This window comes from Typopeltis vanoorti, chromosome 19 (assembly GCF_054136105.1).
Source record: "Typopeltis vanoorti isolate ZY-2024b chromosome 19, IOZ_Tvanoo_1.0, whole genome shotgun sequence".
NCBI classification, from domain to species: Eukaryota; Metazoa; Arthropoda; class Arachnida; order Uropygi; family Thelyphonidae; genus Typopeltis; species Typopeltis vanoorti.
This window is the reverse complement of record NC_143567.1, coordinates 59502070-59526853: the sequence shown is the minus strand read 5'-3', so window position 1 is coordinate 59526853 and position 24784 is coordinate 59502070. Positions and strand designations below refer to the sequence as shown.

Here is a 24784-nt window from a genome sequence, read left to right as displayed (position 1 = left end):
AAGGCTTTGAAAATAGTAAGGAAAAAAAAACCTTTACAGCAGTTTGCCTATTGAAAGATTTCCTCCATTTCTGCAAAATGAAAGTGTAGAAGGAAAGATATCACTGAAAAGACCAAAAAGGAAATACATTGAAAAAAATCCACTTATACTCTTGAAAATATCAAGAGTATAAGTGGTCTGAAGCTCCACAAAAATTTAAATAACTTGGTTGCAGTTCGATAGAACTGGAAAGCTGTTGTTCGTTGTAGCCTCATCTGACTTTAACTGGGTAAGGATGATATTGATGATGATATGCAACTGACAGTGATCATTGATAAATAACTGTTCAAAGACATTCTTTAACGCGTTCGCTGCCAACTACGAGTATACTCGTAGTTGGTATATGAGCATCACAAGCCAACTACAAATATACTCATATGACACTTACCGCCGGCAATGAGATTACCAGTACTGACCTTGAACAAGTGAAAATGCTTGGCGTGCAGAGCTAGCAGCGAAAGTATGTATACTTGTAGATGGTATATGAGCCTCACAAGCCAACTACGAATATACTTGTATGAAGCTTACTGCCAGCAACGAGATTACCCGTACTGACCTTGAAGAAGTGAAAATGCGTGGTGTACGGTAACAAACTGTGCCTGAGTAGTGTGGCAGCGAACATGTTAATTCAAAAATCTAGTGATGAAATTACATATTGCAGAAATTTGACCACATTTCATTTTTTTGTTGGTAGACCATAGACATTTTTATTTTTTATATTTGTTATTTATTTTCATATGGTCTTGCTCTTAGTGACCTCACATGGAACTTTTGCAAGCTGCTTCAGACTATCAATAATCAGAGTGGAAGTCTCACACCAAGTGATTAAATTCATTTTGCACTTAAATACAGTCACAAACAGCTGTGTCCACACAGGATCTGAATCCATAGCCTATTGGTTGGAGACCACTTGGCCAGCAAGACTTGTAATTAAATGCTACTATTCGATACATAAAACTTTGCATTTATACCTTCAATCCAATCTTATACCAGACTTTTTCTTGGGGGGAAGGAGTAGACATGAACAAATAATTGGATTTTTAACCTTTGTTGTTAAAACTGATGCAGTTTACTTCAGTTTTATTTCTTTTAATAATACTTATTTCCTTGTTTTAATGTATTATAATTAAAGAAATATAATGAACACGATTTTTGTTATAATTACTATTACTATTACTATTACTATGACTGTTATTATATATAATTACTATTATTATAAATTTCAAATTGTAAATAAAATCACTGAAAATTCACTTTTTTTTTGTTCTTATTTTGGATTTAGAAAAAAGCAGCTCTTTGAAGAACAGATATTTTGTAAATCACTTGCTTTTTTATTTTTATTTTAATTCATTCCTTGATAATGTATTACTTATTTTTCATTCCTTTATATTCAAGTGGTTGGAATGGAAGGACAAACTGGAGAAGTCAAAAATTAATCTTGTTGGTGGAAATGAGAATTTTATTGATGATATTTGGACTATTGCACAAGGTCGATCACCTGAACCTTTAGATCGTGTCTTTATTCATGATGTCAAATATACAGGTATGTTTTGAGTTATTCAAAACATTATTAGCAAGGAGTCTAGCAGCATCACTCACATGATGTAGATGTAGACTCTGCTTTAAATTTTTGTATCTTTGTCTTGATAATTAGTTTACACTTTATATACTATTGATTACAGAATAAAGTTTATTATATAAATCAAGTATATATTAAAATCAGCATGATTTCAGAGCTGAATACAGAAACTATAAAAGTTTTGTATTGAAAGTTGACCAGAGAGCTTGCGGGAATACACTCGCTATCATACTATGAGTTGCCCTAACCGAACCTAATAGCAAGCACGTATGCCGAAGTGCCCATATATTCGCCTACTATTGATCCATTTTGATAAGGTTTCACTGGTCTGATAACTGTTTCAAACTCATTGGTTTTTGTCAATATGGTGGCGAGCGTATTCCCGCAAGCTCTCTGGTCAACTTTCAATACGAAACTTTTATAGTTTCTGTATTTGGCTCTGAAATTATGTTGGATTTAATATCCACTTAATTTATATAATTTTGCATCGCTGAATTGAAGCCTTTTGGCTCTTTATTTTAGTAAATGCTTCACGCACCGATCAAGAGTTCGCTTACGGAAAACACACCTCTCCGACGCTTCAAGTTCCTTAGTACTGGGAGTTTTTGCTCTCTTAGGTTTCTACCTGATCTCTGATGAAAACTAATGAGGTTGAAACAGCTGTCAGACCAGTGAAACCTTATCCAAATGGACCAGAGTAGGCGAATATATGGGCACTTCGGCATGCGTGCTTGCTATTAGATTCGGTTAGGATAACTCGTAGTATGGTGGCGAGTGTATTCCCACAAGCTCTCTGGTCAACTTTCAATACGAAACTTTTATAGTTTCTGTATTCGACTCTGAAATTATGTTGGATTTAATATCCACTTAATTTATATAATTTTGCATCTCTGAATTGAAGTTTATTATTTTTTAATGATAATAGTAAAAATTTTAGTCTTCTATGCAGTCATAATTCGAAAAGGGGGGGGGAGGACTATAATTTTCTTCTTGAGATAGTGAAGTAAAAAATGAATCAACTTATGACACCTCAGCTAAATTATGGAAATCTAAGAAGTCTAAGAATTTTAACAGAATTAATGTTTAGACTTTCACTATCTGGATATGTGCTGATGTTTGGTAAAGGTGGGTTAGTCTGTTGCACTCAGTTCTCTGCCTACACTTTTACAGTGGTGGGTCTGTTTTATCTCTAGATTATACAGGATATCCAGAGGCTTTTGCTGGTCATCTTCCTCTGATGACACCTTGGCCCAGTGGTATTAGAAAAATATGACTACATTGATTTCCATAAATTAAGGAACAAAGAAAAAAATCACAACAACTCAAAAACTCTCTTATGAATTTTTATGCAATTCAGTGAAAAGGAGTATGATATGAGATGTGAAAGAAACATCTACAAAAATTGTAAATAAATAGTTTAATTGAGTAACAAATGGGTAGATGTAGACAGTGGTCAACATAGGAATCATTGGCTTGTGATGCATGCTTAATAGTCCAGTCTGGGGCGGTATATGGAGTAAGGGGTTGTAAAGGTGAGTTAGCAGAAACAGTTTTGGAAAAGGCACGGTTTTGAATAGGACTGCTTACAGACAAAGAAATGAATTGCTATATTTATTTATAAATTCCAAAAGTATCAAAAATAAAATGAAATTCTTGCAAGTGAAATATGGCTGAAAGAGGACAATATCCTGACTAGAATAGAAATGTAAGGTAATCATGTTTTTTGTGAGGATAGAAAGGACAAGCTGGAAGAGACATACTGGTGACAATAGCAGAGGAATTATGCTTGCACAAGGTTGAGATTATTATTATTACCCAAGACCCCATGGAATCAAAGACTCGTCTAGGAGGTCCTTTTATCATACACACAGCTCATCATACTGTGCTTTAAACACACTCAAATTCTCTGCAGACACCACACTCTCAGGCAAGGCATTCCAATCATTCACAACTCTGCATGAAAAAAATCTACCTCTCACTCCCCTACTCACACCATCCTTATACAGCTTCCAGGGATGACCTCTGGTTCTCCCCTGATCTCCCACTATTTTCGGTAGAACTACTCTAACATTGATCCTATAACAACCCCTTACCAACTTGTAGGTCTCTATATTATATCTCCCCTCTTCCTCCTGTCCACCAGACTCTGCAAGTTGCATCTTCCCAATCTTTCCTCATACTCAACATTCCAGAGGTTAGAAACTACTTAGTCAGTCACCTCTGGACCCTCTCCAATATCTCTTCATCCTTCTGAAAATCAGGGCACAATGATCAAATCTGGGCGCAATGTGTGGCCTAATCAAACCTTATACAATGGAACAAGAATCTCCCTACTTCTATAAATCAGTGTCCTCTGCATCATTCCCGGAAGCCTTTGTGTTGTCCTCACAATTTTGGCTACGTGTCCCCTAAATTTCAGATCCTTATCCACTATCACCCCCAGATCTATTATTTCCTCCTCCTCCGACAATATATCCTCACCAAGCATAAATTCTGCATCTCATCTTTGTTTTCCAAATTTTAAAACCTTACATTTTGCAACATTGAACTCGCATCCCCCATTCCCGTGCCCAATCACTCAATTTATTCAAGCCTTCTTGTAAAGCCACAACTTCTTCTCTACTCTTCATGGTTCGTCCCAACTTTCCATCATCTGCAAACAACTGAATATCTCCATCCAAATCTTCTCCAGTATCATTAATATGCAAGTTAAACAGCAATAGCCCTAAAACAGACCCCTGAAGCACACCACTAGTAACTTTCCTTTTCCTGGATATCGCTCCCCCATACATAACTTGTTGATACCTATCAGATAGCCAGTCTCCAATCCAATGCACCAATCTAATATCCAACCCCATCCACTCTAGTTTGACTGTCAACTTATCATGTGGTAATCTATCAAAAGCCTTTGCGAAAATCCTCTGTCCACGGAAGCAGTCATCTTATTGTAATAAGTAAGTAGATTACTAAAACATGATCTCCCTTTATCAAATCCATGCTGTCCATCAAAAATAATGCCATTGTTGTCAACCCAATTCTGGATCCTAGTTCTTAAAAGCTTCTCCAACAACTTAACTACAACACCTGATACACAAATAGGCCTATAGTTTCATGTTTGAGTTCTATCACCTCCTTTATGAAGTGGCACAATCTTGCTCTCCTTCCACTCCTTAGGAACTTGACCCAGTGCAAGACTCATATTAAAAAATATGTCAAGGCCGGCGTCAACTCCCTGGCACATTCCTTCAGAATACTTGGTGATATATTATCAAATCCCATAGCCTTATTTACATCTAGTTTGCTCAACTCCCCATACACCTCTTGCTCACTTACAGTTAGTCTCTCCTCCCCATCATCAACTGCTCTCGATAAAGTATCTTTTGATATGTAGCCAGCAAAAGAAAGAATGATTATGGAACGATGACACTGATTAAAGAAAATGGTATAAAGTGCTGTTGCAGAAGGTATAGTGGAGATACTTAGTGAGCAGTTCATAAAGGTCTTTCAATCCATTCACAAGATTGAAAGACCTTTATGAACTGCTCACTAAGTATCTCCACTACACCTTCTGCAACAGCTCTTTATACCATTTTCTTTAATCAGTGTCATCCTTCCATAATCATGCTTTCTTTTGCTGGCTACATATCAAAAGAACTCCTTAGGATTCTTTTTTTTTGTTCATTATCTAATTGCTGTTCATACCTCTCTTTAGCTACCCTCACCAACCAAGTCACCTGTCTTTGCAGTCCTCATGGAATTGGTTATTTCCACTTCCCTTATGCTGCCTCCATAATGCCCTTTTTCTCTGTATCGCATGCTTAATCTCTTTATTCATCTGTTCCGCACCTACTTTATTTAACCTTCTCACCCTTGGAATACATTTCAGTCATATTGACTGAAACATATAAATCAGTGAGGGTTTGTTACCTCTTGTTTTATTCCCATCCCCAGAAGCTGCATAAGGAGGGTGTGAACAAGGAACAACTGCTTTTTCATGGAGAGAGGTTGGTGAATGTGGAAACTGTGAATGGATTTAAGGTGCAATTTGATGATATCTTTGTTTGAGAGTGTTGACCTTCCATGATGAGTCTTTCCACTCCTTAGAGAGTCTGATGTTAGTAATGATAATAATAAGGTCTCAGCCAAATCATGCATGGCATTAGACTCGAGGAAACTACACAGTCTAACCATAAATACTGTTACAACTTGAACAGTGCATAAAGCTTTAACCTGTTAGTAAATCATTTACAACTTTCAGCACATACAAACCATATGTATAATGTGCATGTAGCACCTTATACATATACTATGGATTTACAATCATTTGTGAGTGGGATTTACATAAAGAAAGTGGTAACTTCTATGATTAATTATTATTATCATTACTAGACTCTCATGGAGTCAAAAGACTCAGTGTAGGATGTTGGAAGTTTATTTTGCACTTGGTTAGACTATAATAAATTTAGTTTAATCCTTTATCCAAGTGTAAGCAAACAAAGTTTGCGCCTGAAAATATCTTCAGGACTGAGGTAAGGTGGTGCAACACCAGGAAACTCCGAGCAAAGGTGGACCAAGCTCTCATCACTCCTTGTCTCAGTATCTCCCATAATGCAAAGCACATCTCCTTGCGGACATGTATGCTGCTATGCAACATCTTTCTCTAAATCCAGAATAATTCAATAATGGGGTGGTACACCTGTTGGCAACTTGTATAGGTAAATATGACCTCTCCTATTGCTTCTGCCTTAGTATCTCCACGTTTGGGTCTGCCTCCCACTGACGAGACCTCAATAAAGGTCGAAACTGGTCTGGGTAGTGGCCCTTCCCTTAATGCATAGCAGTATACATGTCTGCAAGGAGATGTGCTTTGCATTATGGGAGATACTGAGACAAGGAGTGATGAGAGCTTGATCCACCTTTGCTCGGAGTTGCCTGGTGTTGCACCACCTTACTTCAGTCCTGAAGATATTTTCAGGCACAAACTTTGTTTACTTACACTTGGATAAAGGATTAAACTAAATTTATTATACTCAGTGTAGGAGGTCTCACTGTCATACATATAGCTCATCAAACCATGCCTTAAACTTTTACTGTTTCTGCACTCACGCTACTCTTTGGCAATGTATTCTGCTCACCTATAAATTTATTCTCTGGAATCTCTGAAAAATTTATTCCACATTAATCTGATAAAAAACTTCCAACTTATATATCTCAGTCATATCTCCCTCTTCTCTTCCTTCAATCTTTGCAATCTGCAAATATTGCAGTTTCTTAATCTTTCTTCGTAGCCAACATTGCTAAGACTAAGACCTCCAAAATTAATTTCTGAACTCTTTTTAATATATCCTCATTCCCATAAAAACCAGGTTACCAAATCTGTGCGCATCAGTTCCTGTGCAGAGTGATCAAGGTCTTATTATTATACAGGTATCTCAATGGAGTCAGAAGACTCATTATAGGAGACCCACCTTTATAAACACAATACCTTTCCTTAAACTCATTCACTGCAGAGACACTTACAATTGTGAAATAGATATGGCAGTCTATTCCACTCATTCACCACTCTCCAGGCAAAAAAATCTAGTTCACACACCCTTATTAACCATGTTGTTACACATCTTCCAGGAGTGACCCCTAGTTCTCTCTCTCTGTCATGCATTGAAAAATTTCTCATGTCAATCTTATAGGACCTCCTTTAGTAACTTATAAGTTGCTATCCTGTACCTTGTTTTCCAACTATCACCTAAGCTTTGTAACTCATAACTCGATAAGGAGCATTATAAGACTATGATGCCAAATCATAGTCTTATAAAGAGGGATAATAACTTCCAAAAATACTTTTTTTTTTTTGGCTACTTTTTTTGTTTGGTTCAAGATTGGTTTATGAAAGATTCTTTTCCACTAAAACTGAATTATTCTTAATTACAACATGATTTTCAAATGAAGATAATAATAATTCCTCTCTAGTTTGATAGAATTCAATGAAATTTAGTATAAAGGATCACTTAGTATTTAGTAATTTAGTATGAAGGCAATGAAAATTGTCTTGTCCAAAACATATTTTTGTATGATTGTCTGTGATCCTTTCTTTAATTGTTTTTATTGTTATTATAATCACTTGGCCTTGGTTAGTTCTACTTAGTCAAAAGTTATTGACATTAATGAGATGCAGTTGACAAGAGATGATATAGGGATAGAACATGAGGAGCATAGTATATTTAGAAAGTTAGAGAAAACAGAATGTAGTCATCGTGGGGGTGTATTATTGATGATAGCAGATGAATTGAAGCCAAAAAAAGTAGGAGTTCAGCTGGAGGAAGGAAATAATTGAATCTAATTGTGAGATAATTAGGAAGGAAGGAGGAATAGAAATGGGAAGAAAATTAAATTTATTCAGCTATTAAGAAATAATTACTTGAGGCTGCATTTGATGGAAGATAGTAGTGTTTTGAGAGTACTGGATCTAGTAATTACATTGTCTGAATCCTGGGTTGCCAAATAATTACCAAGGAGAGTGATCATACAGTTGTGACCAGGAAGGTAACTGAACCTGTGGAATTTTTGAGTTAAGAAGTAGCAGAATTACAGCTGGTAATTTTGACAAACTTAGAAGTCTGCTTAGTACAGTACCATGGCATAAAAAACTACAAAGGAATGATTTAGAAATAGATATAGAAAGTTTTTTTTTTAGAAATATACTTTCCTTTAATGTGGGCTTAAAATGTTTGCCACACACAGCTCAATCACAACTTAGTTTGTGTTTTCTTTTCTTAATTGTTCATAAATAATAATTTAATAGGAAAGGCAAATAATAAGGCTGGCAAATTGCCTGGTTGGCCGAATGGTTAGCGTTCCGCTCTCCAGCCAAAAGGCTGCGGGCTCGAATCCTGCCATGGGCATGGATGTTTGTGATTGTCTGTGAAAATACTAGTGGTGGTGGCGCTGGTGTAGATGATGGAGACGGAGAGTTCTAGAGTAAGTGCCTTCCCTTGATGAGTCTTTGGACTCCCTGGAAGTGTCACGTAATAATAATAATAATAATGAAATTCACAAAAACAAGAATATAGGTCACAGGATATTACTTTCCATGTGGAACCATACTCACTTTTCACAATGCACTCAGTCACATGATTTGAATTGTATTTTTTAAATAACATTATTACAAAAACCATTTTTGTTATATAAAATTTTCACGAATTTTTATTATTATTATTATTATTTGACACCTCCAGGGAGTCCAAAGACTCATCAATGGAGGGCACCTGCTCTACAGCTCTGTCTCCACTACTCAATCCACCAACTGACCGCAACTACACCATCACCATCTACCGCTGACTACCACCACTAGTTTTTCCACAGACAATCTCAAACATCCATTCCCACGGCAGGATTTGAACCCATAGCCTTTTGGCTGGAGAGCAGATACGCTAACCACTCGGCTAGCCAGGTCAGCTCTAAGCTAAACTAATTCATGTTATGTGCTATGAAAATAAGTTTGGGATATTACTGTATTACAATTGCACGCTGGCTTTAGGAGTAAAGGTGTTTGAAAAATAAGATGTTTAGATATACTACAGTGTTTAATTAGATTATGTCAATTTTACTTTTTGTGTTTATAATTACCAGTTTATTTTGTCAATGAAATTATGTTGTGAGAAAAGTAAGATTTTTTTTTTTTTTAAATAATAGATAGTCTATTACATGTGTAAGATAATATTGAACCAAATGAATGCATTAATTTGATTAAATTATTGGAAATAGCTGTAATTTGATTTAAATGTATTCATGATATGAAAAACATACTTGTTTTGTGATGAAAAACTTGTTTTCTTGAACACTTCAAGTGCGTTAGATTTACTGTTTTCAAGTAAAGGCACTGTAACAATAACACATTATTATTATTATTATTACTACTTCCCAAGATCCCATGGAGTCAAAGACTCTTCTAGGAGGTCCTTTTTTCATGCACACAGCTCATCATACCACACTTTAAATAATGGCAGCTCATTTTTTTTAATTCATGACTGAAACAAAAACCAGAAGTGTAGTGCATGTTGGAGCATGTATGAAATGAAAAGAACATTATAATAGCTGTTGTGAGAGAAATGAGGGGATTATTGATAACTTGACAGCAGATATTTATGAAGTATTTCAGACACAAAGAAAAACATTTAACAGTTATCAATTGTTATGTTATAACAATGATGACAGAACAACTGCTGGGAGAAGAAGATATGACAAGTTGAGTTTTTAATGATTGTTCATTTTTTGTAGGCTTTCATATAGAAAGAAAAATAAAATTGTGAATGTTAAAAGGAGATAAAAGGTTGGAAGAAGATGATTGGTTTACATTACGACTTTTAAAGAAAGCTGACAGTGAATGAGATGATTCTTTAAAATAGGTGGGAAAAGTATAAATAATGGGACTACATTTAGAACAAGGCTGAAAATTCACTCACCTCTTGTCTGTGATCACTTGCCTGTGGTAAGTCGGCAAGTGGATTTCTGGAGCCCTTGTCATGATCTAACTAAAACTGTTAGCCTGTAAATCAGAATACCAGATAACCTTCATTCTTCCCATACACTGAACTTTTTTTTTTTGTAACCAGCTAACCTTCCAGATATGCTGTAGATGTTTGCTCTCATCTTAACAGTTCTGACCATAAACTTTTCCATGTCTCCTTTTCTACATATCAACCTCTCCTAGCCATTCTTTACCTTGTGGCCTATGACACTAAAATGATGCCAAGTGGGATGACCTCTGGAATTTCTGTGCCTTTTCCATGGTCTGGTTACTGTTTTTGCTTTTCTGATCCATATGCCTGCTGAAGTAATCCTTATTGTAATGTGAGAGCCTTCATTATTATTATTATTATTATTATTATTATGTGACACCTCCAAGGAGTCTGAAGACTCATTGTGGGAGGGAGTGCACCTACTCTACAACTCTCCATCTCCACCATTCAATCCACCAACTACAGCGAACTGCATCATCTACACCAACGGTTTCTACTGCCCACCACCACAACCATTAGTAGTTTCACACAATCACAAACATCCATGCCCACAGCGGGATTCGAACCCGATCCACTCTCTAGCCAAAACACTGTGGGTCAGGTTTGAATCTTGCCATCTCTTCTTTTGCAGTCCATGATATTGTTCTGCTTCCAACTCAGCATATGTTACAGTCCTATACAAGTGTAAGAAAAGGATAGAAAAAAAAAAATCCAAGCAGACTTCATAAGCACCAAATGCAATATGACTCCCACCTGCTTAGCTGGCAGTTTAACTTTCTATCAACTGCTAAGGCTGTTGGGCATAATTTCCACCTATCTAACATCCTTACAGTACCATGGTAACATCACTCAGAGATAAAGCAGACCTCTTGATATCATTCTTTTCCTTCAACTCTTGTATGCAACCAAGTCAGATCACCTCCAACAATACCACAGACCTCTCACAACATGCATCCTCTGATTTTTCAGCAGGAGGACATCAGAAAAATCCTCATTAGTCTTGATATTAATGTCTCCTGTTCCAGATAGCACTCTTCTAATTATGCTCAAATCTTGTATTCCAGAATTAATATCCATCCTGTAACACTTATGTAAGCTGTCATGCTCATTTGGCATCTACCCAACAGCATCCACTTGTCCCTCCTTTTTTATTGAAATGGTAGATGAAAGTCAGCCATCAAACTATCATCCCATTGCCTTTGCCATACACTCAAAAGTAATGTACAACAACTTCTTTACCTACCTAGAGATCCATCAGTTTTTGCGAATCTCATTCTACTTCAGATCACTTGACTAACCTTATTCACCTTTGAACACAGGCTATGGAAAGAATTGGAGAAACTAATTTGGTTGCTCTTTATATTTCCATCTTTCCGTATGACATCAAGGCCTTCTCACCAAATGACCATCTTGTGGCCCCTTGCCTCATTAGTTCATTACATGTCATGGTTGATGGATAGTTTCCTCTCATCAGATTTCTTTATGTACTGGAGTATCTTGTGGTTCTGTACTCTTCCTTCTATACATCAATTATCTTTTATATAACTTCAAATCCTATTCACAGTTTTGGATTGGAATGAAAAACTTAGTATTATTTTTCATTCCAAATACTCCTTCTCTCCTGCTAAATATCCTAATGCTGTATAAATTTCAAATTCAACTCACCTTAGAATATTTTTTCCACATGTGGAGTGACATGCAAGACTTTCATTAAGTAACCAGGCCAAGGGAATAGCTAACTTTTGTGAACATTCTTTAAGAATATGTGGTTTATGTCATCCATCCCTACCACCTATTAACATATAACCTAATCAACACCTAATACACGTCTGATTCTTTCACTTCTAATTCTCCTAATACTTGGCTCCCTTCTATATATTGCACTGCATCATTTACACCAGTATGATATACACTGATAAAGTGTTTGTTCAATAATTCCACTATATCCTTTGGAACTGTTATTCTGCTGCCATGACTATCCACCAGCGTCAACCTGCCATAATTCTTATTGCTCTTGCTTGGCATATAGTGGAAAAATTCCCTTGAATTAACTTTGGCATGACCAGCCAGTCTCATCTCATACCTTTTCTTTCTTTACCATTCTCATCACCTTCCTAGCCTGCACTTTATACTCTTCATTGATCTGATTGGCACCAACTGTCTCATATCTCCTTCAAAGCATTTTCTTTTCCAACATGGCTTGCTTGATTTCATGGTTCATCCATTTCACTCCTACTCTGTTTACTTACTTAACCCTTTGTATGCAGTTATATATTGCTTGTATCAGATACTGCCTTGTGAATTTCCATGTGTTTTATCAACATCTTTTCTGTTCAGCTCATCCCAAAGTACTGATGGTGCCTGACTACAGTGCTTCCTATAATCACCTCCTTTATACTTCCACCTATATCCATTTTTGGCAGTAACCTTTTCTTGTTTTTTCACCACTTCTGAAGCAAGTACCTCATGATTACTCTTGCCAACCAGTGGCATTGTCAACATCTCATTAACAACTACATTTTGTGAAGTTATCACCATATCCAAAACATCAAAGCCTCTAGTTACTTCAGTCACATACTGCTTATCTCTCAGATATTCAACGAACTCACTCTCCTTATTCCCATACTCTTTCTCCTCCTTCCATTTTATATTCCTGTAATTAAAGTCCTCCATCGATCACCATCTTTTTACATGTCCAACCAATTTGCCAAAACATTTCACAGTCAGTATTCTCTACATTTATTGGCCTATAACAACATCCTATCAGATATACTAGCCTGTTAATTTCAACTTCACACAACATGATTCAAAATCTGTGCATGCACTATCAACTTCCACATTTTGTGGACACAATTCTTCTGCAATCATTAACAACATTCCCCCTCCTCTTTTCACATTCCTATCCTTCTGGAAAATTATATATCCTTCCATTTCTATTCCTGACATCACATCCTCCTCAGACAACCAAGTTTTACTTATTCCAATTATCTTTGGGCATGCTGACTCAATCAATGCAACAATCTCAGCTCTCTTGTTTTGAATACTCCTTACATTTATGTGCAAACATAACAATACCTGTGTCTTTGAGGCCATTCTACCAGCACCAACATTCTCTATTTTAGCTGCTTTTCCACACCTCTTTCTTAAGGAGAAAAGTGACCAGCAAACTCATGAATAGTACAAACTGTCACAAAAGGTGACTGACCAGCATAGTAAGGAAGGCAAAATCAAATTACAAGGAGAAACTAGCCAAGCAGGACAAAGGAAATCCCAAAGAGTTCTTTTGTTACATGTTAAACAAGAGGAAGAATAACCTTATTGAGTGCTGATGGTGACGAGGTGAAAGAAGCAAATAAAATAGTTGACTTACTGAGTGAGCACTTTGCAAGAGTATATCATTCAAGTATGTGACATATGTGACAGACTTATGTGAGAACAGAGGTGGATGAATTGAAGGGTCTTAGGATATTTACAGAATCTCGGTGTAAATACAGCTGTAGGATTAGATTGGTTATCATCTCGCATTTTGCAGGAATGTGCAAGGGAGCTGGCACTGCCTCAGACTAGACTTTTTAATTTAAATCTCAGCTCTGCTAAAGGTTCCAAGGGAGGGGGAAGAGGATAGAATAATTCCCTTGCATAAGGGAGGTTCTAAGACTGCAGTAGCAAATTATTGGCCAATCAGCATCTCAGGAGAGGTGGTAAAAGCTGGAAAAATTGGTCAAAAAGAGAATTCAAGAATGGCTGGATGAGAATATGATATACTCTATGAAGGGCAACATGGGATTGTGAAGAGTTGATCATTGCCTTAGTAATTTACTAACATTGACAGCTGTTATTCTTTTTTTAAATAGGATAACTAATATAATAGGATAAACTAATATTGAAAAGGTTGAGTGTAAGAGAGAGAAACTTTAGCACTGATTGTGTATTTATTGATCCTTATAGGCAGAATAAATTGCAGAAGAGAGGGGAAAAAAATCGGCATAGGACTACGGTAGTTAGTGACTTATATATCAGTTCTAAAGCCGGTACAAGATCTAGAGGGAATCTGCAATTTTTGTATACCAATGCTAGAAGCATTAGAAATAAGAGAGAAGAATTTTTGGCATTAGTCAGTGAAATCTCACCAAAAGTTGTAGGCATTAGTGAAACTTGGCTGTCAGCAGAAGATGTGGTCACTGGAATTGAATGTGATGGGTACAGTATTTTCAGGGAGGATAGAGAAGATAGAACAGGAGGAGGAGTACTGTTGATGATAGCTGATGTGTTGCAGCCAAAGAAAGTAGTATATCATGATGATAGACATGTGAATGAGAGTTCATTTGAGGCAGTCTGGTGTGAAATAGTGACCAACGCAACCAAATATACAGTTGGATGCTGCTATAGGCCAGGGAGTACAGGGGGAGATATTGAATTCATGCATCAGCAACTTAGTGCAATGAGTGAAGGCTTAGTGATTATTATGGGGGATTTTAATTATGGTGATATCAATTGGAAGGAGGAAATATCACGTAGCAAAAAGGAAATGGAGTTCATACATCTGCTACGAGATAATTACTTGAAACAGCACGTAACTGAAGGGACACGTGGTGTGAGAGTGTTGGACCTGGTTATTGGTTCAGAGGTTATATGCATAAGTAAGGTGACCTCGTTACCTCCAGTTGGTGAAAGCGATCATGTGGTATTGACTTGGGAGGTTGCAAAATCTGTGGATTTTTCTATTAAGAAGGGGTATGTACGAAACTACAGGTTAGGCAATTATAACAAGCTTCGGAGTGAGCTTGCAGCCATCCCATGGCAGAACATATTGCAAGGGAAAGATGTTAGCAGTGCTTGGGATAAAATCAGCGGGTATCTGAGGAAAGCAATATCAGATTGTGTCCCCATGGTCAGGAGGTCAAACAAGGCAGGCATTAGATGGATGAGCAGTAGTATCAAGCTTGAACTACAAAAAAAGAAAATGTTATGGAGAATTTACAAGGAGAAGGGCGATCAGGACACCCATGAGCAGTACAAGGCTCAAGCTAGGAAGGTTACCAGCATAGTAAGAAAAGCTAAATCAGATTATGAGAAGACCTTAGCCAAAGAGATCAAGGGTAATCCCAAAGAGTTCTTCCGCTATGTGGCAAGTAAGAGGAAGAATGACTTCGGAAGGATAACCTTAGTGGGTGCTGATGGTATTGAGGTGACAAAATCAGATGTAATAGTCGAGTTACTGAGTGATCACTTCTCAAAAGTCTATCACCCAAGTGAGGATATCTCTATACCTATAGCAATACCTAATGTGAGAATTGAAGCTAAAGAATCAGAGGTATTAAATATATTGCGAAACTTAAATGCAAACACTGCGGTAGGCTTAGATGGAATATCAGCTCGGGTGTTGCGTGAATGTGCAAATGAATTGTCAACCCCTCTTACCTGGATATTTAATTTAAGTTTGAACTCTGGTATGGTCCCTAGGGAGTGGAAGTTAGGCAAAGTGGTTCCTTTGCATAAGGGTGGCTCTAAAACTGCAGTATTGAATTACAGACCAATCACCATCTCAGGAGTAGTGGTAAAAGTATTGGAAAAGTTGGTTAAAGACAAAATTCAAGAATGGGTGGATCAGGATATGATACTCTATAGAGGCCAACATGGTTTTGTTAAAGGTAGATCCTGCCTTAGCAATCTATTAACTATCCATAATAGAATAACATCAGAGTTGGACAAAGGAACTGGCTACACAGTGGTACTTCTGGATTTTGCTAAGGCTTTTGACAGGATACCCCATAGAACACTGTTACGCAAATTGGAGCAGATGGGAATGGATATTAAATTGGTGATATGGATAGGAGAATGGCTCAGGGAGAGATACCATAAGGTGGTGTATGGAGGAGCCGAGTCCAGAATGAGGCAGGTGACCAGTGGTGTGCCTCAGGGCTCTGTGCTTGGGCCAATGTTGTTTAATTTGTATATAAATGATATAGGAAACGGCTTAAAGGGAGATATTCAGTTGTTTGCTGATGATGCAAAGTTGTGTAGTGCAATAAAAAATCAAGCTGATGTTGAAAGTTTGCAGGAGGATTTAAATAAGCTGGTAAAATGGGCAAAAGAAAATGGATGTCAGTTCAATGTGGAAAAGTGTAAAGTCTTGCATTTTGGGATTAAAAGATTACCAGCTGTGTACTACATAGATGGAAAGGTACTCCAAGAGATTGATGAGGCTAGGGACTTAGGGGTATTGGTAGATAAGGAGATGAAGTTCAGAGGACACATTGCTAAGGTGTCCAAGATTGCACATAGGATTACTTGGTTGTTGAGGAACACACTGACATCCAGAGATAAAGAGGTTATTATTCCCCTTTATAAAGCATTGATACTTCCACATTTGGATTACTGTGCTCAGGTCTGGTCACCTGGATTCCTTGGAGATGAGGAGGCTGTGGAGAGGGTTCAGAGAAGAGTGACCAAGTTGGTGAGTGATATAAAAAATGTTCCCTACGTTGATAGATTGAGAGCTTGTGGATTGCAGAGATTGGTTGATAGGCGAAGAAGAGGGGATATGATAGAAACATTCAAATTACTAAAAGGTTTTTATAGGATTGATGCAGGGGAAATGTTTCAGCTGTGTGATAGTGATGGAAGAACAAGAGGTCATCTCTGGAAATTAAAGAAGAGTGTGGTTAACAAAGGTGTCAGAACAAGGTTTTTTGCCTGGAGGGTGGTGAATGAGTGGAATTCATTGCCTGACTTTGTTGTGAGCTCTTCATCTGTAAATGAATTCAAGAAGAGATATGACAGATATTGTTTTGCTAGTTTGGGTCTCCCGCGATGAGTCTACTGACTCCATGGAGATACCCGTAATAATAATAAAAAATAATAATAATAAAAATAACACCTGAGTTGGATAAAGGAAATAGCTACATGATGATCCTGCTGGATTTTGCAAAGGCATTTGACAGAATATCATATGAAATTCATCATCAATTTCCTGATATGTTTTCCCAAAAGGTGTTCAGGTTACTATGACAGCACTACAGGATTAATTTTACGTTATTATTAATCTCCTATCAACAATTTTCCTCCAAATCAATCTATTACTTGTGAGCACTTCAATATTGTCCTATCTAACATTTCATGCTTCTAAGGCAATTCTGACCGAATCAATCCACCTAAACCTTGCTCTTCCTGTGGGTCTCTTTCTTGGCATCAAACATCTGTTTTGCTAACCTTTCTTCACTAATTCTATTTAAGTGGCTATACCACCTTAGATTAGCTCTGCTGACACATTCTTGAATGCTAATAATGTGAAGTTCCTTTCTAATATCTTCATTTTTAATATGATTCTGCCATTGATGCCATCAGTTCATTCCCCTAATTTTTCTCAGAACCCTCATATTATGGTCTCTAGTCTTTGATCAAGTGCTTTATTTCTAACCCAACTCTCACATCCATAACTTAAAACTGGCTTGATCGCTGTCTTGTATACTGTTGGTTTGGTATTTTGGCTAATTTCTCTCTTATTCCATATAAATTTATTCAGCTGGCTACCCAACCATACTAGCTTTACTTATTCTGTTGTTGATGTCTAGATTTAACCTGCCATCTTCACTAAAAACTGTGCCTAAATAGCTGAAATATTTTACTTGTTCTATTGAATTGCCATTCAGAATGTAGCTGGATATGACACTGGTTATGCAGATAAGAGGGTGGCTGCTGAACAGATATCAAAAAGTGGTATATGGAGCAGCAGAATCCAGGCAAAGTTTTCTATGCCCTGCCTATTTTCATTGTTTTGGTCTTTTTATTGCTTTTCATGCCAAATTTGTTACAGCTGTTATTCAATTTAGTTAGTGAATCCCGGAGACTTGCATTAGATGTGTTTAGAACTACAACATCATCTGCATAATGCAAAGAGCTAAGTTCGACATCTCCAATTTTAATATCAGGCTTAATGCCACTTTCTTTCATAATGTGATATAGATGATGAATAGGAGTGGAGATAATAAGCATCCTTGTCTTACCCCTGATTTTACATCAAACCTCTTCCTGTATTTCCTTTAATTTTAACTGCTGACTGACAACTTAAATATAGACTATGTATTGCTCTGTATAATGTTCCATTCACCTCATATAATTGTAATGTTTTGAAAAGTTTTTCTCCGGGCACTTTGTCATATGCCTTTTCCAGATCTACAAAACTAAAGTACAGATCCTTGTCATATTCCCATGATTTCTCATCTATTTGTCTTAAAGTGAAAATCTTGTCAGAATTATTTCAGAAGTCACAGTTGATTCTCTGCATTCCTGAAAGGCAATATGGAGATCTACTTCCAGATATGCAAATTAGAACAAATGGAGATGGATATGACACTGGTTATGCAGATAAGAGGGTGGCTGCTGGACAGATATCAAAAAGTAGTATATGGAGCAGCAGAATCCAGGCAAAAGCAGGTGAATAGCTGTGTGATGCAAGATTTGTTTCTAGGACCACTACTGTTTAATTTGTACATAAATGATATAGGAAATGACCTCAAAGGAAATATTCAGTTGTTTGCTGATAATGTAAAATTAGGTAGAGTAATAGTGAATCATGGCGATGTGGGAGCTTCCAGGATGATTTAAATAGGATGTCAGTATGGACTAAAGATAATGGGTGTCAGTTTATTATTATTATTATTCGTGACACCTCCAAGGAGTCCGAAGATTCATCGCAGGAGGACACCTATTGTACAACTCTCCGTCTCCACCACTACACCGAACCTCTACCACCAATCATCTACATCAGTACCATCTACTGTCCCCCACCACCACAGCTAGTATTTTTTGTCTGTAAATTGTGTGTGTTCTGAAGGGCCGAGTTTAATGTAAGAAACATAAAGTCATGAATTTTGGGATAAATAAATTGCAAACTATGTACCACATTAATGGAACTGTACTCCAGGAAATAGATGAAGCTAGAGATTTAGGGATGTCAGTAGACAGAGAGTTAAAGTTTAGAGGACATATTGCCAAGGTAGCCCATAAGATTACTTGGCTGGAAGTTTTTTCCCACTTGGTTACACTATAATAAATTTAGTTTAATCCTTTATCCAAGTGTAAGCAAACAAAGTTTTGCGCTGAAGTATCTTCAGGACTGAGGTCTCATCAGTGGGAGCCATACCCAGAGGTGGTGATACTAAGGCAGAAGCAATGGAGAAGTCATATTTACCTATACGAGTTGCCAAAAGGTGTCTCACCTTATTATTAAATTACTCTGGATTTCGAGAAAGATGTTGGAAGTTTTTTTCCCACTTGGTTTCCAACATTTTTCTCTAAATCCAGAGTAATTAATGATAAGGCGAAACACCTTTTGACAACTCGTATAGGTAAATATGACTTCTCCATTGCTTCTGCCTTAGTGGGAGCCAGACCCAGAGGTTGGTCTGGCTCCCACTGACGAGACCTCAATGAAGGTCGAAACCGGTCTGGGTAGTGGCCCTTCCCTTAATGCATAGCATTATACATGTTTGAAAAGAGATGTGCTTTGCATTATAGGAGATATTAAAACAAGGAGTGATGAGATCTTGGTCCACCTTTACCACCAGTTGCCTCAATCCTGAAGATACTTCAGGTGCAAACTTTGTTTGCTTACACTTGGATAAAGGATTAAACTAAATTTATTATAGTCTAACCAAGTGGAAAAAACTTTCAACATCTTTCTCTAAATCCAGAGTAATTTAATAATAAGGTGAGACACCTTTTGGCAACTCATATAGGTAAATATGACTTCTCCATTTTTTTTTTTTTTTTATGTTGGGCCCATATACAGGAGGTTGGCTGATCAACCTATAGTACCGTATATGGGTGATGGGTTGTGAAAGGAGAAACTTGTTTACATTTGATTTGAACGCCTGTGTATTGTATTCCTTGTGAAATTCATCAGGGGGAAGACTGTTCCACAGTACTGCAGTAGCAGGGATGAATGAGGAGGAGAAACTTGTTCTGTGGGTTTCGAGGTGTACTATAAAAGAATGTTGGGCGGCAGCTGTACGTGTTCCAGTGGGCTTGGTACAGAGGGGGGGGGGGGGAATTATTGATGCTGTTTCAGATGAACCTTTCCCGTAAAAGTATTTATAGAATATACAGATTGCAGAGACCAAGCGTCTATGTGAAAGTGGGGAGAGCGAGTTTGTGAGGGATGGGTCATTTATTAGTCTAATTGCTCTCCTTTGTATTCAGTCAAGCATTTTGAGGTAGCTTTTTGGAGCCCCACTCCAAATGTGAGAGCAGTATTCGAGAGCGGGGCGGATTTGTAACTTGTATAGTGTTAACAGCTGTTTAAAGGTGAAGTAGCTTCTTGAGCGAAAGAGAAAACCTAGTTTTTTGGAAGCAGAAGATGCAATGGTTTCTGAGAAGAGAAATTTCGTCTTGTCTATGAATTTGAGTGTTATCAAAAACAATGCTGGGAGAAAATGGTTCTTTTTTGTGAGAAATAAGACAGAACTGGGTTTTACTAGCATTGAAGTTGACAAGGTTGTCTGAGACCCATCGGAGGATGGCTTGGAGGTCGGAATTAAGGGCAGTGGTGGTTGATGTTCTGTGGGATGAAGTGAGTTGTATAGGGTAGGGTTTGTCAAACGAAAGGGAGGAATGTAGTGTGCTGTCATCTGCAAAACTGTGTATTGGGTAGAGGTCAACTGAAGTAGGTCATTGATATATAGAAGGAAGAGGGTCGGTGAGCGAACTGAGCCTTGAGGGACCCCAGCATTAGTTGGATGGTGAGAGGATAAGGAGCTGTCTACCATCACACATAGTGTGCATCCAGACAGGAAGCTGGCAGTCCATCTGGAGAAGTCCTGAGGCAGTCCAAATGATTGCTTAGTAAGCCTTTGTGCCAGACTCGGTCAAAGGCTTTGGAGATATCAAGTGCAACTACTTGGGATTTGCCGAATTTCTCCATAACACTTGTCCAGTGATGGGTGATGTATGAGAGTAGATAGATCTCCTGTTGAACTGCTTTGGCGGAATCCGTACTGGTGGTCGCTTAATAGCTGGGTACCTTCAAGGTAGATTAGGATTTGAGAGTTGATGATTTTCTCCATTACTTTAGATAGGACTGAAGTGAGTGAGACAGGGCGGTAGTTAGATGGCAGTGATTTGTCACCCTTTTTAGGAATGGGTTGAATATAGGCCAGTTTCCAGGTTTTGGGATATATACCAGTGGAGTAAGAGAGTGTGTACAGGTGACATAGGATAGGAGTTAGTTCAGATGCACAGACCTTCAGAATAATTGGAGGTATTCTGTCTGGACCAGGAGACTTTTTTGTATCTAATTTAGACAGCAGGTTTGTGATGTCTTTTTGGCAAAAGGATATAGGACAGTTGGAATGACTGGAGGGCATTTGCCACTGTCAGTTATGTGTGCATTGGAGGCAAAGTGTGATGCCAGGAGGTTAGCTTTTTCTATGGGTAATGTTGCAAATGAGCCATCTGGGTATGATAGGGGTGGGAATAGCGTAGAGCAAAAGTTACGGCCAATTGCCTTGGCAAGGGAACAAAAGGCATGGTTTCCGTTTGGACAGGCTGCAAGCTTCCTGCTTTTTGCCCATTCAAAATCTGTTATGGAAGTATTGATAGTTTTCTTACATTTGTTTTGGGCTTCAATGTAATACATTGAATGAGGATGGGGTTCTTGATTTGAGCCAGTTGTGGTATATGCCTGATTTTTCATTTGTACTGCCTTGGCACATTTTTTGGAGAACCAGGGTTTAGTTAGGGGATGACAGGTCTGAGTAGTGTGGGAAATATATGCTTTCATGCCAGCGAGGATCACTTTGGTGATGCGTTCAGTGCATATGTCTGGACTGGAAGACTGGAAACAATAGTCTAATCATGGGAATGAAGAATCGGAGACTGTCCCATTTGGCACTATTATAATGCCAAACTACTCTTGTGTGGGAGTAACTGTGTAGGCGTTGTTGCATGGGGGAAGAGATAAGCACTAAGTTGTGATCAGAATTACCCAGGGGACTTACTACATTCACTGCATATTTGGAGGGGTCATTAGTAAGGAAGAGATCTAGGGTATTTGGAGAGTGGTTTGGGTTATCTGGTCGGTTTTTGAACAGTTTGCGTGAGGTCATTAGTGACTGCAAATGTTTCAGCATCTCTGCCTGCAGGATCTGTATGACTGGAAAAGGAAAGCCAATTGGTGTTATGGACGTTTAAATCACCCAGGAGGATGATTTTGCTGTTTGGGGAGTGGGACTGGAGAAAAATCAACTTTTAAGGAGAGGAAATGAAAGAGCTCTGAGTGATTGGTGGTGTTAGGAGAGCAATAGATACAGCAGATGAATTTGACTGAGTGGGAGAGGGATATCTTCAGCCAAAGAAGGTCAAAGTTGGGCGATTCCAAGCTTGTTGTTCTCTGGCAGGGTTTGTCAGAGCGGGTATATGCACAGATGCCACCCTTGGGTCGAAAGGAGTTTAATAGTGTATAGTTAGGAAGGTTGAGATGAATAGTGCTGGGGGGAGGTGAGATTTGAGTTTCGGTTAAAAAGAGTAGGTGGGGTTTGGTGGACTGCAGGTGGTAGTGGATGCTGTTGAGGTTAGAGTTGAGACCATGGTGTTGGTGAAGTGGATATGCAAGGTTCTGTAAGGCATGGATTTGACCCCAAGGGTCCTGCACGTTTCCTGTGCAGTGCCCGCATGCTGGTGTTCTTGGTGGCTACTGGCATCACTTGGTTTTTGTACTAGTTTGGATTGTTTGTAGTCTATTACCCACCTGTTGTATCCATTTTGGCGTTTTTCTTCTAGTTGTTTTCAGAGTTGGCATCTTTGTTCTCTCTGTGCAAAGGTTAAATCAGATCGAGCACGTATGAGCGACTGCGGGCAAGTGTCGTTTAGCTTGTTGTTTGTCGCTGTTATAAATTTGGTTTTGTTTATTGGTGAGTCGCAGGTCACTTTCATGAAACGTGGATAGTTTGTTCCATCCTTTCTTTTGTTTATGGGTCTTCTGCCTTAGTATCACCACCCCTGGGTCTGGCTCCCACTCACGAGACCTCAATAAAGTTCGAAACCAGTCTGGGTAGTGGGCCTTCCCTTAATGCATAGCATTATACATGTCTGCAAGGAGATGTGCTTTGCATTATAGGAGATACTAAGACAACGAGTGATGAGAGCTTGGTCTACCTTTACCATGAGTTGCCTCAGTCCTGAAGATACTTCAGGTGCAAACTTTCTTTGCTTACACTTGGATAGAGGACTAAACTAAATTTATTATATTACTTGGTTATTGAAGAACACATTAACAAGTAGAGATAAGGTGCTTAAGGGTCAAAGCTGTATAACTGAGGGAGACCTCCACATAGCCTTTAAAGGAATGCGGAGAACCAACCAGGGCTTCTGACCTAATGTCCAATCCTCACCTTCTCGTGGTGCACCCTGTTGGGTATCTACTTGGATACTGAACGAACGAGGATGGGCTGGCAATTTGGGATTTAGCCGACCAAATTGTATTCTTATTGGTTAAACCAAATTACAAAATGATGGTACAACATGACAAAATTTCATGCCGGCTGGAGCATCGCCCAGTTAAACAAGGCCCCCGTTGTTTTCGCCAGGGAACCATGGCGAACAGCGAAAAGTCAGCTACTGGAACAAATCTGAAAACAAACCCCAACTCAACGTCACCAGAGTTAAAGATCGGTACTATCAACGTAAGACGCCTGAATGGCAAAGAAATGGAGCTAGCTGAGGAATTAGATAAGTACCAGATTGACATAATAGGGGTGACTGAAACAAAAAAGACCAAAACTGGTGAGATCTTTCTGAGCAATAAATACAAAATGTTATATTCAGGCAATGACAATCAAGGAATAGAAGGAGTAGCCATAGTATTCAACACAAAATATGAGGCTAATCTTCTTGAATGGCAGTCAGTCTCAAGTAGAGTAATGTGGGCAAATATGAGAATGGGGAACTGGACAATGAGACTTATTTGTGCCTATGGTCCCACAGAAGGTTCTACTAAGGTAGAAGTGGAGGAATTTTTTGACGCTTTAGAAAAAGCAACTGACACAATGAAAAAGGAAAAGTCGGTCCTTGTTGAGGATCTAAATAGCAGAGTAGGAAATGATTGTGAGACATAAAAATATTTTGGGAAAATTTGGAGAAAAGAGGAAAGCTAATAATAATGGCAAATATCTGTTGGATTTCTGCTCAGGTCATGGACTGGTTATTACTAACACCATGTTCCAACATAAAAATGTGCACAAATTCACATGGAGAGAAGAGGCTAGGAATAAGAAAAGTCTCATTGATGTTATTGTTGATAGTGATGTTTTCTCCCTGGTGCAGGACACCAGAGTGTACAGAGGATTTGAAATTGGAAGTGATCACTATTTAGTCTTGAGCAGGATAAAATTGAATTTCATATTGAAAAGAATAACATGTAAGAAAGTTTTAAAGCGAATAAAAGTTGAGCAGCTCTCAGATGTGAACTGTAGACTAAAATACAGAAAGATTATTGAAAAGAAAATGAAAGAGTTTGAGAACAGGAATCAAACCTTGGAAATTCAGTGGCAAACTCTGAAGAAAACATTGATTGATTCTGCCAGAGAAGCATGTGGTGAGGTTGTGTGCAAGGATAAAAAAATCAGAACTCCCTGGTGGACACAGGAAGTTA

General features: G+C 38.1%; 1 protein-coding gene across 4 annotated transcripts in view; it reads left to right on the top strand.

Annotated features, from left to right (window-relative positions):
• LOC150096152 (uncharacterized) overlaps positions 1-24784 on the top strand; it is a 520274-nt gene that overhangs the window by 170014 nt on the left and 325476 nt on the right. For all 4 annotated transcript variants that reach the window (XR_016549966.1, XM_090409454.1, XM_090409453.1 and 1 more), the window contains exon 6: positions 1435-1582. Coding sequence is in view for 3 of the 4 variants with exons in the window: in XM_090409454.1 (XP_090265580.1) it covers positions 1435-1582 (148 nt within the window). In the remaining variant the exon portion in view is untranslated. The remainder of the gene's footprint in view (positions 1-1434; positions 1583-24784) is intronic.